We start from the raw sequence: 16,527 nt of genomic DNA on the forward strand, positions 1-16,527 counted from the left end.
GAAGCGAAACTTCTTTATAAATAAACCGTCACATTTTTCCGTTACGCGTCATCTTTTTATTGTACCTACCTACCGCGGTTGATTTGAAGAGATTCGAAGCCATTAATAACAAATATATATAATAACGATACCAATGATAGTAGTATTTCTATTACAATTAATTAAATTCTGTAATAATCTTAGTAGTAATAAGGTAAAATGAAATAATTGTGTTTTCGAAAAATAAGGTCATAAAGAAGTTTCACTTCTTACGTGTGTACACTAGTACACGCACATATTTTTTCTAGAAAGTTTTCTTCTCCTTATTGTCATTTATAAAAATACTACAATCGTGATAAAGAAGGTTGTGATAGCAAATATCTGTAGGAGGTGAGAATATACAGTAAAATACGAAACAATGGCAATGGCGAAACAGTAGGACTTATCGTGTCGCGTGTTTTTTCTTTATTTTTTTATTAATCTAAACTTTTTATAATTTTCTCCCACATTACCCCTGGATATGCGAATTTTGACAAAGTATCGGATGCAATTGTAGTAAACTAAGTTTCAAATAATGGTTTAATGGTTAGTGACTACGCCATGGCATGTTAAGTTCAAGTTAAAACTTAGTGAACTTTGTTTGAAGTCTGGATTACTTGGATCATTGCAATAAAGTCAATTTACCCTTTTTAATTTTATGATTGAATATACTTTAAAGCTAACCTAACTGATTTAATATTTAGAACAATGCTATTACTACCATAGTAATAACCACAAGGACTTATGATTGTATGATTTAAACAAGTTATTGTTATTATATTATTTGTAATCTATTTTATATTTATATTACTCAAATCGTTTAATAAAACCTAAACATTACAATCAAATAAATAATATTTAGAATTTTCTTAACCTACATCGTAATAATCAAAATAATTAAAAATTAGTAAATTTTAAAAGATTAGTCGCGTGGCAGTATACGTTTAACGCTGGCAGCATTTCCTCGCTGTATTACGATACTCATTCGTTGAGCGAGGAATATCTCCCGGGGTCACCAGTAATATCTACCAGGCGCCAACTTAAATCTTTAATTAGCGCCTGTGTACTTGAACCCCACGGCCCAAGAGGAAAGGGAACTCTACTCCAAAGAGAACAAAATCGGTTGAAGGAAAGACACTTATAATTGAGCCGTTTCTTCTTAATTAATTTAACAATTTTATTGTACTTCCAAAGAGTCCGGTCATATACACCAGGTATGACCAGAGTCTGTATGAAAAGCAACATCGCAATACAGTTTATTTATTATTTAATATATTATATTCGTGCGAACAAAGTCTCGAAGCTGACAGTCATGCAATAAAACATGAACGTTCCCATTTACATATTGTGGGTGTTGTGAATTAAGTTGTATTAGAAGCCGCGATCAGGAAACAAACCGCATGTCACTAACGATTTATAATTTCGTCCGCCCACAACTTGTCATTTATTGGACGGGTTTAATTTCAAATTGACAGCATTTATATACCCATTTGTAAAGCCCATTTGTGATTAGATATCGTCAGCAAATTCAAAAAATGTTGCAATTAATCCCGTAGCTCATTTGAATACGTAACCATGGGTTTGATGCTTAATTTTCTTTGTTTGATTATTGAGAAAGATTATTGGGATCAACTGGTTCTCCTGAAAACTGATATCGATTTCCATTGCATTTCCGTTACATTAATAGTACATATAACATCAGGTAACCTAAAATGTTAAGGAGGTATTGGGCGGCCTTATTGATGAAAATACACAGCCCGTTTGATTTACAAACGTAAAACAGGATACCTTATTAGTAAGAGTTTGAGAAATGAGATTTTCACGGTAGTGCAAATGAAAGTTACCACCAAAAAGGAAAGTCTAAACTTACTAAACGTAAGTAAGTGAAGTTGTAAATTATCAATTATTCCGATGTAACATAAGACAACACTATAGTTACTCTCTAGTCACACCTAACGAAGTTCTGTGAAATCTTAATATCATCATAATCAAGAAAATACAGTCTTGTATAAATAGGCAGAAAGTTAAGGCTTAGTGCGTCTTCAACCACGATTTCGATGTAGTTCTTTCAACATTCGTTGCGAAGTTGAAAACGAAGTTTGGAGTTTGTCGTGATCCTTAGAATGAGTTTCGATCACAAACTTTCGAGAATATTAGAGCTATTGCTGTTGGTACCTTTGATTGATATTTTACTAATTTTAATTCCGACTATACGTGACTGTATCTAAGTCTATATAGTATCTATCTGTGTCTAAGATCTTGAATCAATAAAAATTTATTGCCGCGTACGATCTTCAATTTGACAAGTAGAATCCCATTTAACTCTGACAGGATTTTAGCAAAAAAATTCTAAAGATTACCCCTCTTTTTAAATAAATCTGTCGAAACGTAACAAAGTACCATTTATCTCTTTTCATCACAGCGTAAAAACAATTTTACTGACAGAGACTTCAAATAAACGAGCAAAATTAGGCTGATTTAATGAAAATGGGAAATATATTAGTATTTTTAAAACTATTTCTTGCCTGTTAGGACACCACCAGAATAATTAAAAAGAATCCTGGAGCCCACGAACAAAACTCTACCATACGTAAATGTTGAGGCTATTCAACTTCCTCACACCACGAGCCTAGAGAGATTGAAGAGGACAAACCATTTGAACTAGTGAATTAGTGTAAGTGCACGTAAGTCTTAAGTGAAAAATAGAACACAAGAAGAGTGTTTCCCCTTAATAGACACTGTAAGTAATGTTATTAGACACTTTCTAATGGTATCGTTATTAGTAAATTAGGTTAAACTTATTACTACACTTACTATAATTAAGTTAAGCTAAATCGTTATGTTATCTCAGTGAAGAGATTTATAAAAAACAAATAAATAAAAAAATACCTTTTAATAAATAATTAGTTTGAACACCCATTTACGCGAAAACTTATTTAAAAACAATTCACTTTCACAGATATTTAAGACGGTTTTTATGGCAATTGTGAATATAAATGTGCAAAAATATTGACTGTATTATGAGCGTGTAAGAAAGCAACTGTAATGTAGGAAGGAAGTGAAAATAATATTTGCGATTAATCAAACGTAACTATTTGGTCGTTCGATGAAGACGGATATTCAATTATGTCTCTAATATAATTAAAGAGTGGAATAATGCCTGTTCATGGAATTGATTTTGCACTAGCTTCCGCCCCAGCATCGCTTGCGTGGCTTTAGCAGGATTAGTATCTAAAAATTATCGTTATATTCAATACAATTACAATAAAGCTCAAATATTTTCGCTTATTAAATATTTAAGATAGCGCCTCGTAACACCGGTAACCCCAGAGCTGGTGCTTTCCTCGCTCAACAAATAAGTATCGCAATACAGCGAGGAAATGATGCATAAAAGCTACACTGCCACAAGGACCGAACTTTTTAATGCTTTTTTAGTTTTCTTTTTATATTTTTTTATTATTATTATTTATATGTAGGTTAGAAATATTAAATATAATTTAGTTCCCTCTCATTTACTATATACGTAATGATATAATGTTTCCCTAATTATAACAACTATGGGTAAAAATCGTAAAAACAGTAAAGTAAAGATAGTGATGGCAAATAAAGGTTAATGTTTAAGAGTATTCAATTCAGAACAGACAACACACTGATACATTCGGTCTGTAGGCCAAATATACCTAATATAACTTCCTTGAGTGATACTTAGCGCTAAGTATCAAGTCCTCTGTTTAAGTTTCTGGATAAGAATTGCAAGCTCACTGTCATCGTTCAGATTATTATGCAAGTTACAATAGAGATTTGCTGGCTCTTGGGTTTTACTAATCTTTTATCGTTTGAGTAAATACTAATTACTGCTGTTTTTTGTTTACAAAAATTTTGTTGTCTCGAAATTAATTAATGTTATGCCGTTCACAAAAAGCCAGTATGAAATAAAAAATCAATGTTCATGTACAGAATATTGAGTATTTGGCTATCCATCAAAATGTCACTAGAGATGGTATCTTCCAATACCTGGTTACATACTTCAAAGAACTGTGAGAAATATCAGAAGCTCATTTGAATTTAATTTCATACTGACCGTAATACGTGGAACCAACTGTTGCGCCCGTGACTTGCGTTAGGAAGTACTGGCTTCCAGGCATTTCATTGTCTTGGCGGCATAGTTTCTGAAACAGGTACACGACCGTTGTAAGCGCCATCTAGGTATGTCAGCGTGAACTATAGTAACAGGCTCTGCTGCTTTATATGCTATGATTTAATGTTGGATATGACCACAAGATGGCAGATACGTACATCAATACAATGTTGATTCTTCTGTTCCTGGGTTAGGTTTATGTTCTTCGTCTGCATTTTTGTTTCGATTGTACCTGAAACATTAATATATATATTACATAAAATATATATTAAAATAGAGCCTTAAAACCTAAATCACTAATCCAATTTGCGTAAAAATCACCAGGGCTATCATCCCCATTTGGGATTGGCAGAATTTGTAGTACTTGTATCTTCATAATATCAGTAACACCGATGCAGACAAGTTATTGGGGGTAACTGGATGACAGACATACTGGGTACCTTTCATAATATAGGTAATGCAAAGTTTTGTTAGAAAGCAACATTAAAAAAATATTTACTCGAATCAAAGTTAACAAATATATATTTGAATGAAAATATATTCATCTCCAAATAATTATATAGAACTTCAGTAGGTAAATAGCAGAGTAAACATGAAAGTTATGAAAGTTCGTTAAAGCACTCCGTAAAGCTTATTTTAACTTTATCCAATCTCAATTTGAATAGGTTTTCTCTTCATAGAAATGTAAATTGATTAAAGGTTTGATGTTTCTAAGGAGTTACAGTTTAAGTGATATTATTGGAGCATTAAGGCTAGCTGAACATTTTTGACGGGACATTTAAACTATTTATTACTTTTGAATTATTATTAAGTTTATGAACTATTTGGAAAATATTCTGAATTTGTCATTGTTATTTCTATTTCAACAATATTAAGGACATCTTTAATGAATAATAAAAGCAGTTGCCTTTCAGAGTTGGTTAAGTGAAACCATGCTTTTTGTGTATTAGAAAACCTGCTGATCTGATTTTTGACCATAAATAAAAATCAGCGCTTGTTTAAACTAACTTAAAATATATTCGGTTTTATGTTAACATTAAATATATTTGATTTGTGATACTGTAACGTTGCGAGATAACCACATTTATTCTGTAAACCACAATTAAATAAAATAAATTTTTACGTAGAAAAGTAAATAATAATCGTTGAGTTGTTTGATGTCACGCCAAAGTCATCATAACGTCCTTTAAAAAAATACGCGTACTATAACGCGTTTGTTAATAAATATGTTGCATGATTTTTTACTTATTAAAAGAGGATATTTTGTACCATGAAAGTTCTTAAATGAGAATTGATAACATTATTTACAAACTCGACGTTTCGAGTGGTTTATTACAATCGTGGTTTGATTTTAAAATATGTAGTAAATTCTGCTATAAAAGACATGTTTTAACTCAAAAAAATTAGATTACTGGTGTCTGCGAAGACTTTTTATTTAACCTTCACTAGCTGTCCGTCTTACAAACGTGTGCTTAGATACTTTGACCATTTTGCCAAAAGAGAACCGGATAGTCCCGACAAACTGGTAATGGAAGTAATGATGGCAGGAGAAGTCAGGGTCGATCGCCTATCAAATTTGACCAAATTAAGACAATTATGGGTCTCATCATCACTAATACACTGAGACAATCTGTGCAGTCGATGTATCGGTTAGGGATTTTCAAGAGCTGTCTTGATAATCACTGGTTTAAGCCTCAAACTCAGAATAACTTTATTCATATAGGTAAACAAGTACACTTATGAACGTCAACAGAAAAGATGTCAAATTGATTGTTTGTAAGGCAGAACGAAGAAGAAGAATCTGTGTTGACAATATTTTATGTCATTAGTAGGGACACGAGCAGATCGATAATATGTAAAAACCGCAACGTCCCGTGTTTTATTACCATTACCTATACAACATTATTACCTATACCTATATGAAAACTAGTAAACGTAAGTTAAATTACATGCGTTATTTATTAATCACGCATACAAATCACAGTTGTTTGGTGGCTGAAGCGATATATTCTTCCATACATAGAACTGCGCTCATATTATCAACCGCATTTACCATGGAGAGGGTACAGACGATTTATTCAGATTATTCATCATCAGACGTCAAGAATACAAAATACTAGCCGTATTACCTAGACGTCTATCATTATGCAACTGAGCGTTTTTAAGAAAGTATTTGCCGCGCACCACCACTATAAACCCACTGAATTTCCGGACCAATTCCACTGAGGGTCCTTAATGGAAAGAGCGTACTGATTCTTAAAAGGCCGGCAACGCACTTGCGAGCCTTCAATGTGAGTCTACATGGGCGGCGGTCTCACTTAACATCCGAGGATCCTCATGCCCGTTTACCACCTGTTACATAAAAAAATAATTTTAACCAACATTAAGTCGTAAATAATATTGTTATAAATTTTAATAACGATAGAAATGGTAAGGCATAACATTTAATTTCCAAACAAGTTACTTTGTAGACACTTCATTAATATCAAATATTTTTTTCAAGTCAATTTCCTGATAAGCTTTTTATAAGGATGTTATTACACATTTTATATCAATTTACGTATATTAAAGCAGAAAGTTCGTGAGAACGACGGAGGTATTTCCTGTGCTCATTATACTAAATGTCTTTTGTGAAACTCTCAATGAGCTGGACATTCATTCATTAAGCTCTGATAATGGAGCCGAATGTACTGGTGTATTGTTCTATTTTTTACTTTTGGGTCAGGTGTTCGGTGATGGAGAAGTATGAGTCCTAATTTGAAAGTTATGAACTGAATGCCAAAGTGACGTCTAGACGTTTTGCTTTTGAATATTTAGCCAAGAAGTATTGCATTGTGTTCAAATAATTTCTGAAACACTGTTCAGCAATGTTTCTTACTATAATTATAATGTAAATAAGAGTAATACATATATATATATATAAATATTACTTATTTCAATTGAAAGAATAGACTTTTTTAAATCAATACTTTGACATTATTTTTATAAATACCTACAAATACCTCTTAGGTAATATCTTAATAGTGCGTCTTTTATTGGGTCAGTCGCGCGTTCTTTACTTGGCTATAAATCTTGCACATACGGTAAAGGTATGCTACATCGAAGAATCAAAAATCAATATCGTATGTAAGGCAGAAGACAGTCTGATCACGTACTTGCCTTTGAGGAAAAATCAATGGTCGTTTGTGTAACTGTTGGTTATAGTATCACATTTTTCAGTCAATACGATCTCACAAGAAATTATAATGATTTTTATGCATATAATAAATAATTTAATGTACAGTAATATAAGAAGCGGAAGTTAACTAAAATATAGCAATTGAGTTATTGTAACGGAAATGTTAAATGTTTTTTCATTTTAAATTCTAAATGCAAATTATCTGGCCTTAGATCAAATGTCTAACAATATTGTGTTTTTTTAATTGACAAAAGTCATTACTAGAATATAAGCGTTGGTGTTCAAAATACGTGAAAAACGTTAGTATTAAAATATTATCTGCCCCCGCAAACTATGTTTTGTTTTAATATGACTTTTTTTACCTACCTTTTTAGTAACTACATACCAATATTTTGCTATGCTGTTCTGGACTGTTGTTTTCTGAATAAATTTTTTCTTTGAAATAAATTTAAAAAGGTTCTCGAATTGGTGGAGTCAACTTCGAATTTGTGATTAGCAACGATTCGATTATATTTATATAGATTAATAATCGAATTATTGTAGAATGAGATAAAATGATCAACGTTGTTCATAGACTTTATCCTGGTATTGGGGAGCCCCCGCCCAGAGGTGAGAACAGTATTCCATGTGGGGCCGTATTTGCGCTTTATAGAGTTGCAAGCGGTGGCCCGGAGTGAAGTACCGTCTCGCCTTGCTGAGCACACCAAGCTTTTTGGAGGCTAATTTAGCCTTTCCCTCCAAATGACCGCGAAACTGAACGTCGTTCGATATGTCAACGCCAAGTATTCCGATGCTGGCTGTGGCTTCAAGAAGAGTGTTTTCGAAAAGAGGAGTAGCGACAAAGGGTATTTTTTTCGCGGAAAACGCGCAAACTTGTGTCTTCTTGGGGTTAAATTGGACTAGGTTTAGTCTACCCCAGTCCGAGACTCCACGTAAAAGAGTTTCGACTTCAGACACAAGTTTGTTCCGGTACTCATCGACAACTGCCCGAGAAATACCTGCCCGGCCAGTGTAAAGAGTATCCCCAGTGCTGTCGTCCGCATAGCAATGAATGTTGCTAAGTTGCAACATGTCATTGATATGCAGAAGAAACAGGGTCGGGGACAGAACACAGCCTTGTGGGACCCCAGCATTCACGGGTTTAAGGTCGGAACATGCTCCGTCGACGACGACCTTGATGCTCTGATCGGCTAGAAAGCTGGAGATCCAGTCGCATAATTTCTCAGGAAGCCCGTAGGCTGGAAGCTTCGAGAGCAGTGCTTTGTGCCACACCCGATCGAAGGCTTTCGCTATGTCCAAACTAACCGCTAGTGCCTCCCCCTTGGACTCAATTGCCTCTGCCCATCTATGAGTAAGGTATACTAGAAGGTCACCAGCCGAACGACCACGACGAAAGCCGTACTGATAATCGCTAATCAGCTGGTGGCCCTCTAGATAACTCAAGAGCTGGCCATTAATAATGGATTCCATTATTTTGGAGAATAAGGAGGTTATTGCGATTGGGCGATAGTTGGATGGATCAGAGCGATCGCCTTTTTTAGGGATCGGATGTATCGAAGCGGTCTTCCTGCACTTCGGGACAGTGCCGAGCGAGTACAGGTACCGGTAAAGGCGCGTCAGGACCGGAGCCAACTCAGGAGCACAAGTACGCAGCACAATTGGAGGGATACCATCCGGCCCGCTCGACTTATGAATGTCCAAGGAAGATAGTGCTCTGCGAACAGCACGTTGCCGGAATGTGATTTCCGGCATTGAGTTATCACACCGCGAAATCGCCGGTGGTGATCTCCCCCGGTCATCCAAAGTCGAGTTGGACGCGAAGAGACAGCCCAAGAGGTCGGCCTTCTCCTTCGCAGTGTGGGCGAGCGAGTCATCCTCTCTGTGCAGCGGTGGTATCGATAGCTGACAAAAATTCCCTTGTACAGCTTTGGCGAGAGACCAGAAGGCTCGGGTCCCAGAAGGGAGTTGGGCCAATCTCTCGCCAAATCTGGCGATGTGCTCTGACTTTGCCTTAGCGATTTCCCGTTTGAAGGACCTGGAGGCTGAGTTATATGCTTTTTTATGTTCGCTGGTATTGGCATCACGAGATATCGCCGCTTCCGCCCATGCATTAAAGCATTCTCGCTTTCGACGCGACGCCACCTTGCAAGAACGCTTAAACCAGGGCTGTGACTTGCCACCGATCGGCACCGCAGAGAATGGAATAAAAAGTTCCATGCCCTGTAGAACCACTTCGGTGACAGAGGCAGCGACGGAATCTGGAGCTTCCGACGAAAAGCACATAGGCCCCCAAGGGTAGGACGCAAAGGAAGACCGCATCCGATCCCAATCTGCTGACCGATAGTGCCAAATACGACGACAACCCGAAAAACGGGGCCGAGGAGGGCGCGTAGTAGGCACAGTACTCCGGACCACACAATGATCCGATGAACCCAATGGCGGGTCAATAGAGACTTGATAGGTCTCCGGATGTGAGGTCAGCAGAAGGTCCAACAAAGAGGGTTTATGACCATCCACATCTGGTATTCGCGTAATCGCAGGGACCATTTGTGACAGGTCGTAAGCTAAAGCAAAGTCGTGAAAGGATCTTCCCGCGTGATCGGTGGTTTCCGAACCGAGCCAATCGGCATGGTGAGCGTTAAAATCGCCAAGTATCACGATTTCAGCGGTAGGAACCCCTTCGAGCAGGGAATCTGTAGCCATTTGGATGTGCTCAATGAGTCGCTCAGTTTCGGTATTTACACTATGGGACCTATACAGGCATGCGTAGAATCGCGGATGGTCATCGCAGTCTACGCGCAGCCAGAGGCTAGATAGGTCCCTTCCTTCAAGCGACCCGAGGCGACGAGAACAGATATCCTCTCTGACGTACACGCAAACTCCCGCCCGTGGCACAAATGAATGTTCCAATTTGTACCCCGGGTAGGAGAGGTAGGAAGTATCAGCCGGGGAGGATATCTGAGTCTCAGTAAGGAAGAATAAGGCAGTTAAGCAGGCAGCAGGCAGTCGCAGTTTCGAGGTGAAAGTGAACCGCGTTAAGATTAGAGTTGAGCCCCCTATTGGTAAAGTCCACTGAGAGCGTGGAAGGGGATGCCTTCGGTAAATTCTTCCGTTTGCCCCGAGATCGAAACCTATAGTTTATTGCGCAGTTTTTGCCCACCCCAGAATACGAAGGGCAGCCTGTGCATCCACCACCGAATACTGATTGTTCCGATGATGGACGCTCAGAGGGGGATTCTCCACAGCGGAAACGTGTGGTACCCCCCTGGGGTAATCTCTGTTTAAACTGCATCTTAATATTCTGGGGGGGGGGGGGGGAATTGATGGGCTCCGGGAGTCTCACACACCGCACGAAACGCGAGTACAATAAGATGAACCTATTGCATCACTTCACGCCGGTTTTCTGTGAGACAGTGGTACTGCCCCGGTCGTGCCTGCCCGATTGGCTGAAGCCCGAAAACAACAGCATGGCACTCCCACTAGGAGTGTTAACCTTGTATACCTAGGTTTGTTACATTATATAGGTAAATATGTGATGTTTTTAAGATACATAGAAAGTTCAAATTACGTCAGTTAGTCATATGTTTCTATTTGAAAAGCATACAAACAAACGCACAAATGTTCTCCCAATATAATAAACTATGTTGAAAAACTTTAAACTTGCTAACTATGCTTATCTATATTATATTAGACAGGAAGCCTCTCGCCACTATCTTAATATAACTGATACATGGATATAACCTTAACATCAACATGCATCAAATACAGGTTATAGCATAACAAAAGATAAGATACGGCTCCAGCGCAGCCGCGGGTCCAATTAGATCCCATTTCATTCACAAAACTACCTTTGCCACGCTATTGAGTAGATTATTTGTTAGGGGCCGTTCACATGAGTTAAAACTTATTCATTATTTAATACAAGTACACCAAGACGTTCATAGAAATTAATTGTTTCGAAAAACATTTTAATTAATATGATCGTATTTGCAACTGAAATATTAATATTTCGTTCTTTATAGGTCTTAAATTCGTTTCATTTATATACTATATGTCTCGTTCCAGAATATGAATAGTTGGATAAAGAGAGACTATTATAGACTTGCTGTGTCATCCAAGTGTAGCCTTTTAAGCTTATTAATAACGGTTGATGTTGTGATCGTTAAATTTATTATTGTTTGTATCTTATACGTTATATTACGTGTATGAATATCCTAAAAATTATAACTTATTTGTAATCCCAATTAATTTAATCGTTCCGGTGAAAGGGTGTGTTCGGTCCTTAATCCATTCGTGCGCGGTTAACTATCGTTCGGTTAAATTTTAATCTCCGTTTAATGGCCACTTTTAGATAATTGTTTTTACGTTTTGAGTAGAGTTCAAACTTTGACCTTGCTATTCAATGCTTTGTTTCAAAAGTTTTTTCACTTTTGAATTCTAATGTAAATGTAGCTACATATAACTACAAAACTATTTATGAAAGCATTATAAAAGATGTATTTTCACGCGCGCGGTGAGTACTTAGAAATAGAATAGAGATAGAATAGAAAACGATTTCTATTGGTCAAAGAAAGCATCGGTTTGTCAATTGACAATGTGAATTTCAGGGTCCTCCTGAAGTGTCTGATTTCACGAACTGTTTATCAATTTAAATCGTATACAAAGGTTGGAACAAATCGAGTGTGACAGATCTGTCATATTGAATTCAGTCATTTATTAATCATGTATATGTAATGAATAGTGTAAAGTAAGAATTGTGTAATATATATTGTATCTATGTTATAATGAGTGTGTTACTCTTACCCAACTTAAACATAACAATTAGTTGCGTTTTTACTTTACAAGACATCTTTTAAATACTACAAGAACAATAACAATTGTAATTGTTAATCGAAGGATTAACTGAGAAAACATATTATTGTCAAACCAGAAAAAGAACCCAGGACCTTGGTGTTATTTTTTATATTTCCTACGCTAAAAGATACAAAGACAAATCTCATTGCAAGATAATTTATATCAAACATTACATAATATACAAAGAAGAAACATACACTATGAGGAAAATCGAGAATTCCTTTAATAGTTATTTTAAAGTTTGAACAGTCTCATTTACATAAACCATTTGCCCGTCAAGAACTTTGATCTTGAATTAAGATCATTATAAGGTAGTCGAACAGTTAAATGTTCAATCTGACGGACTAATAATATAACACCGTACGGTCTGTCCGTCTTGCGAAATCGCTACTGAGTTAGGAGTATTGAACTTTAAAAAAATAATGTTTTCAAGTGTAGTTTAAGTCTCAAAAGTTCTGTCAAATTTATGTAATTTCATTAACGTCATAATATTGATTGTACCGAACAATAATTCATTTAATTTACTGAATTTTCTTCAGAGGCGTTTTTAAAAACCGGCTGAGCTACGTTCACCAACAGCCTGAGCTGAGTTGAAAAAGCCCTCAAGGCAAACAGCGAGATTCCATTAAAAAAATAGATGAGTCTTTGACTTGATCAGTCCATCTCGTTTGCGAACGTCCACGCGATCTTTTTCCTTCGGTGTTGCCAATCACGATAGCTTGTCTAGGTTTTCGTCACCCCTACACATTGGTTGTAATTTAAATATTCAGTCAAGAATAACCATTAAACGTAAGAGGTTAATATTTTGTATAAGTCGATTCGCGCCAAAAGAATGTATTCTATGTATTGTTCTAGTCTAAACATCCTTGAACCCGTGTTAATAGTGTATGCAGCCAAAATACCAGATAAGCACGCCATAAACTCTTTACATTGTTAACTATGCGTTGGGATTTTTCATTCGTATATCCAGGGTCGGATGAGATATCTAGCCATCCATGGGGCCTTTGAAAAAATGTCACACAGTACTTTATCGTTATCCATTAATTAATATTGTTTTATCTTGTACGATATGAATTCATTTAAAAGCCAATTATGGTAGTGTGCATTCTGTAGTCACTGTTTGCTTTTAATTGTGTTTATAAAAATACAGTCTACGGAATGAATACACAGAAATAATAACTCTCGTTACCGTAAACATAAAACAAAAATAAATACTTTTTCAAATAAATATAAAAGTATCAATTATAAGTAGTTAATACATAAATATTTTTGTAATAGCAGGCAAACAGGCAGGAGGCTAACCTGAAGTTAAGTGATATCTTCGCCCATGGACACCTAAAGAATGATTAATGCTGGAACAGCAGTAATAAGTTAATTCTTTACATATTTATATAACATAGTATATCGCATGGGGCCCCACTTCACCAGTGCCCTAGTAGTTGGGCCTCATTTACACGTGCTAGTGCGATCAAGTACGAATTTAAACTTCAGTATTAGCAGTCGGCGCACGCGCAGATGTATGAGCCTCCGCGGAAGAGTGACGCGTACCTTCACTAGTCTGTTCTACTTGCTCCGATGTTATATTTAACGGACAAACAAGACCAATGCTTTAAAAGCCTACTTCCCGCTGCTATGAAATGTTAAGCTTATGAGTAATCAAAGAGATTCTTACAGAGTTATTTGTGCTACGTCGAAAATGTTTTCAAGATATATAATATGATATATAGAGTATTGGCCTAGCGGCTTCATCGAGTGACTCTCATCCTTGAGGTCGTAGGTTCGATCCCCGGCTATGCACCAACATTCGCTCAAACGACGAAAGAAGACATCGTGAGGAAAAGGGCTTGCCTTAGACCCAAAAAATCTACGACGTGTGTCACGTATAAGAGGCTACCTATTTGCCTATTAGATTGACAAATGATCATGAACAGAAACAGAAATCTGAGGCCCAGACTTAAAAAGGTCGTTCCACTGATTTATATTTATTTTTTAATATGATATATCTTGTCTTTACTTAAGAATCACATTTCAAAAAGTTCTTTAACAAAAACGCGATTTTTCTACATTTATAACTAGAAGCTTACAGCAGTCTTGGTCAGAGTGGAGCGGGCTTTTACGTTTTTGAAGCACTCCAAGAAAGTGTATTTTATTTTCAACAAAAATAAATCTTATTCAAATATTTTAAGAACACTTTCATTTCTTTCTGTCTTATTGTGTTTAGGCTTTGTTGAAAAAAGAGGATGAGTAGTTCTGTTTAAACGGTGTGCTTGGACTGATTTTATTAATAAGGTACATAGATAGTATCGAGTATTAAAATGGAACTATGGTAAATAAAATAATCTCGGCAATATATATCTATACTAGAACATTACTCTACGTGGAAAAGAGGTTTTAATAACACAGGGAATTTAAGGTTTAAAATGTTACAATTAAAAAGAAAATTCAGAGACCGAAAGAAAGTATCTTTCAAACTATGAAATTTTTATATTTTCATGTGACATTTCTTATTGTTGTCCATTTCACTTATATGTTATAATTGTTTTGCTTTGTACTATTATTTTTCAACTAAATAGCTTCATGTCTTATGTAGTTTTGTACTTCTCGCGCTTAACGTATCTAATTTAATTTTACATTGGTTGCCAGAATGATTTGGCTCGATATAAGGCCGCCAGTTGCCCTCTTTTTCATTTAATAATTTTAACTATTTCCGAATACTTGCAACGAAGTGATAATAAAAATAAACATTTTTGGTGTTACAAGAGGCAAACGGACAGAAGTCTCACCTGATGTTAGGTGATACCGCCACCCATGTACACTCACACTGTCAGAAGGCTCGCAAGCGCGCTGCTTGCCCTTTAAGAATTGGTACGTTTTTCTTGAACCACGAAGTCTTGTTGAAGTTGAATTGGTTCGAAATACTTCAGTGGGCAGCTGGTTCCACGTAGTGGTGGGGCGCGGCAAAATTACCGAGCGATGATGAAAAATTGTTAATTCTTTTAATATTCATATGCAACTGAAGATAAAACTACTAACACTTAACACCGCTTTCATTGAGACTAATAGAAAAATCTTTATTGTTCTAAATTACTTTTATACCGAGGTAATGTTAATACATACATTTTAATTAAGAGAAGATATTATGTGGTCTTATGGTCCCATAAACCCCATATCGTATCTTGAAAATTGAAACAGGATGGTACCGCTAGGCATTTCATAATTAAGACATTTCGTTACTGTCTTATCACTCGGTTTGTATGAGTGAAGGGCCCTTTACCTATTCTTGTCTCACGGGGTAGAGCTTCCGGCCCCACGCGCCTTATACCCCGCGGGAATGCAAATTCCACATTAGAATATACCATTTTCGCCTACTAATAAACTATTTGATAGAATCTAAAAGGAGGTTGTAATCTAAATATGTTATTATACGCATATTATGTGTTCCTTACACTGTTAACATACGTTTTAATTCATTTGTTTTGTTCCATTAGTTTCGTCTTCTTCTTGCGCTTACCTTATCAAATTCAATTTTTTTTCTCACATATGTTATATCGAAGAGATTGCTCGAAGTAGATAAGGCCGACAGTTGCCTATCTTTAATTATTAATTTAATATTCACTAATTAGGTAATTGTACTACTAAGTTTGGGATTCGAAGCAGAATAACTTAGATTTAACGCTATCAAGGTCGGGGGCATAATAGAATAAACAAATTAATGCCGTCGTTTAATCCGTCATGTTTTGTACATTATACAAATGTACAAATAATAATAATAAAAGTAGCAATTCCGAGGATAATAATGGGGCGGATCGCATACACACAAGGCACGGTGATGCATGATTTGGGCTGATTATCCTCAGTAATTTTAGAAAAATACACAGATAAACTAACATTATACTAAAAAATTAAATAAAACTATAACATTTTTGAATAAATGTCCATAAATATTTTATAAATTATAAATGAATACATACCTAAAAATAGTTAAATTCCAAATCACAGTATCCTAGTTGTCACACACACAGACACTTTAATGTTCATATCACGCTTGCGCGGGCGCAGTTCGGAGAAGGCGTGCGCGACCGGCGAATGCGTCTCACTCACTGTGATATGTTCATTGAGCTTAAACTGTAAGAGATAACATAATCATGCTAATAATCGTGATTTAATTTAAGACAAAGTAAGTAGAAAGATCACGTTCAAAAGCTTTGAATTAAAACTATGTAATACTATTAAGTAAAAAATTTATTCCAGCCAACTCTTTTTCAGACGAGTTTAAATTTGTATTTTAATAATAAACATTTTTTTAATTATTAAAATCTATCTGAACTGATGCGCTAAA

The 16,527-nt window shown here is 35.9% G+C and overlaps 1 protein-coding gene across 1 annotated transcript in view; it reads right to left on the bottom strand.

Annotated features, from left to right (window-relative positions):
- Window positions 1-16,281, bottom strand: part of LOC123714492 — a 64,249-nt gene extending 47,968 nt beyond the window's left edge. The window contains exons 1-3 of the mRNA XM_045668753.1: window positions 16,160-16,281; window positions 4,315-4,388; window positions 4,100-4,187 (exon numbers count right to left, since the gene is read on the bottom strand). Coding sequence (XP_045524709.1) covers window positions 4,100-4,187; window positions 4,315-4,371 — 145 coding nt within the window. The 5' untranslated portion in view covers window positions 4,372-4,388; window positions 16,160-16,281. The remainder of the gene's footprint in view (window positions 1-4,099; window positions 4,188-4,314; window positions 4,389-16,159) is intronic.
- Window positions 16,282-16,527: the final 246 nt, after the last annotated feature.

This window comes from Pieris brassicae, chromosome 9 (assembly GCF_905147105.1).
Source record: "Pieris brassicae chromosome 9, ilPieBrab1.1, whole genome shotgun sequence".
Taxonomy (NCBI): domain Eukaryota; kingdom Metazoa; phylum Arthropoda; class Insecta; order Lepidoptera; family Pieridae; genus Pieris; species Pieris brassicae.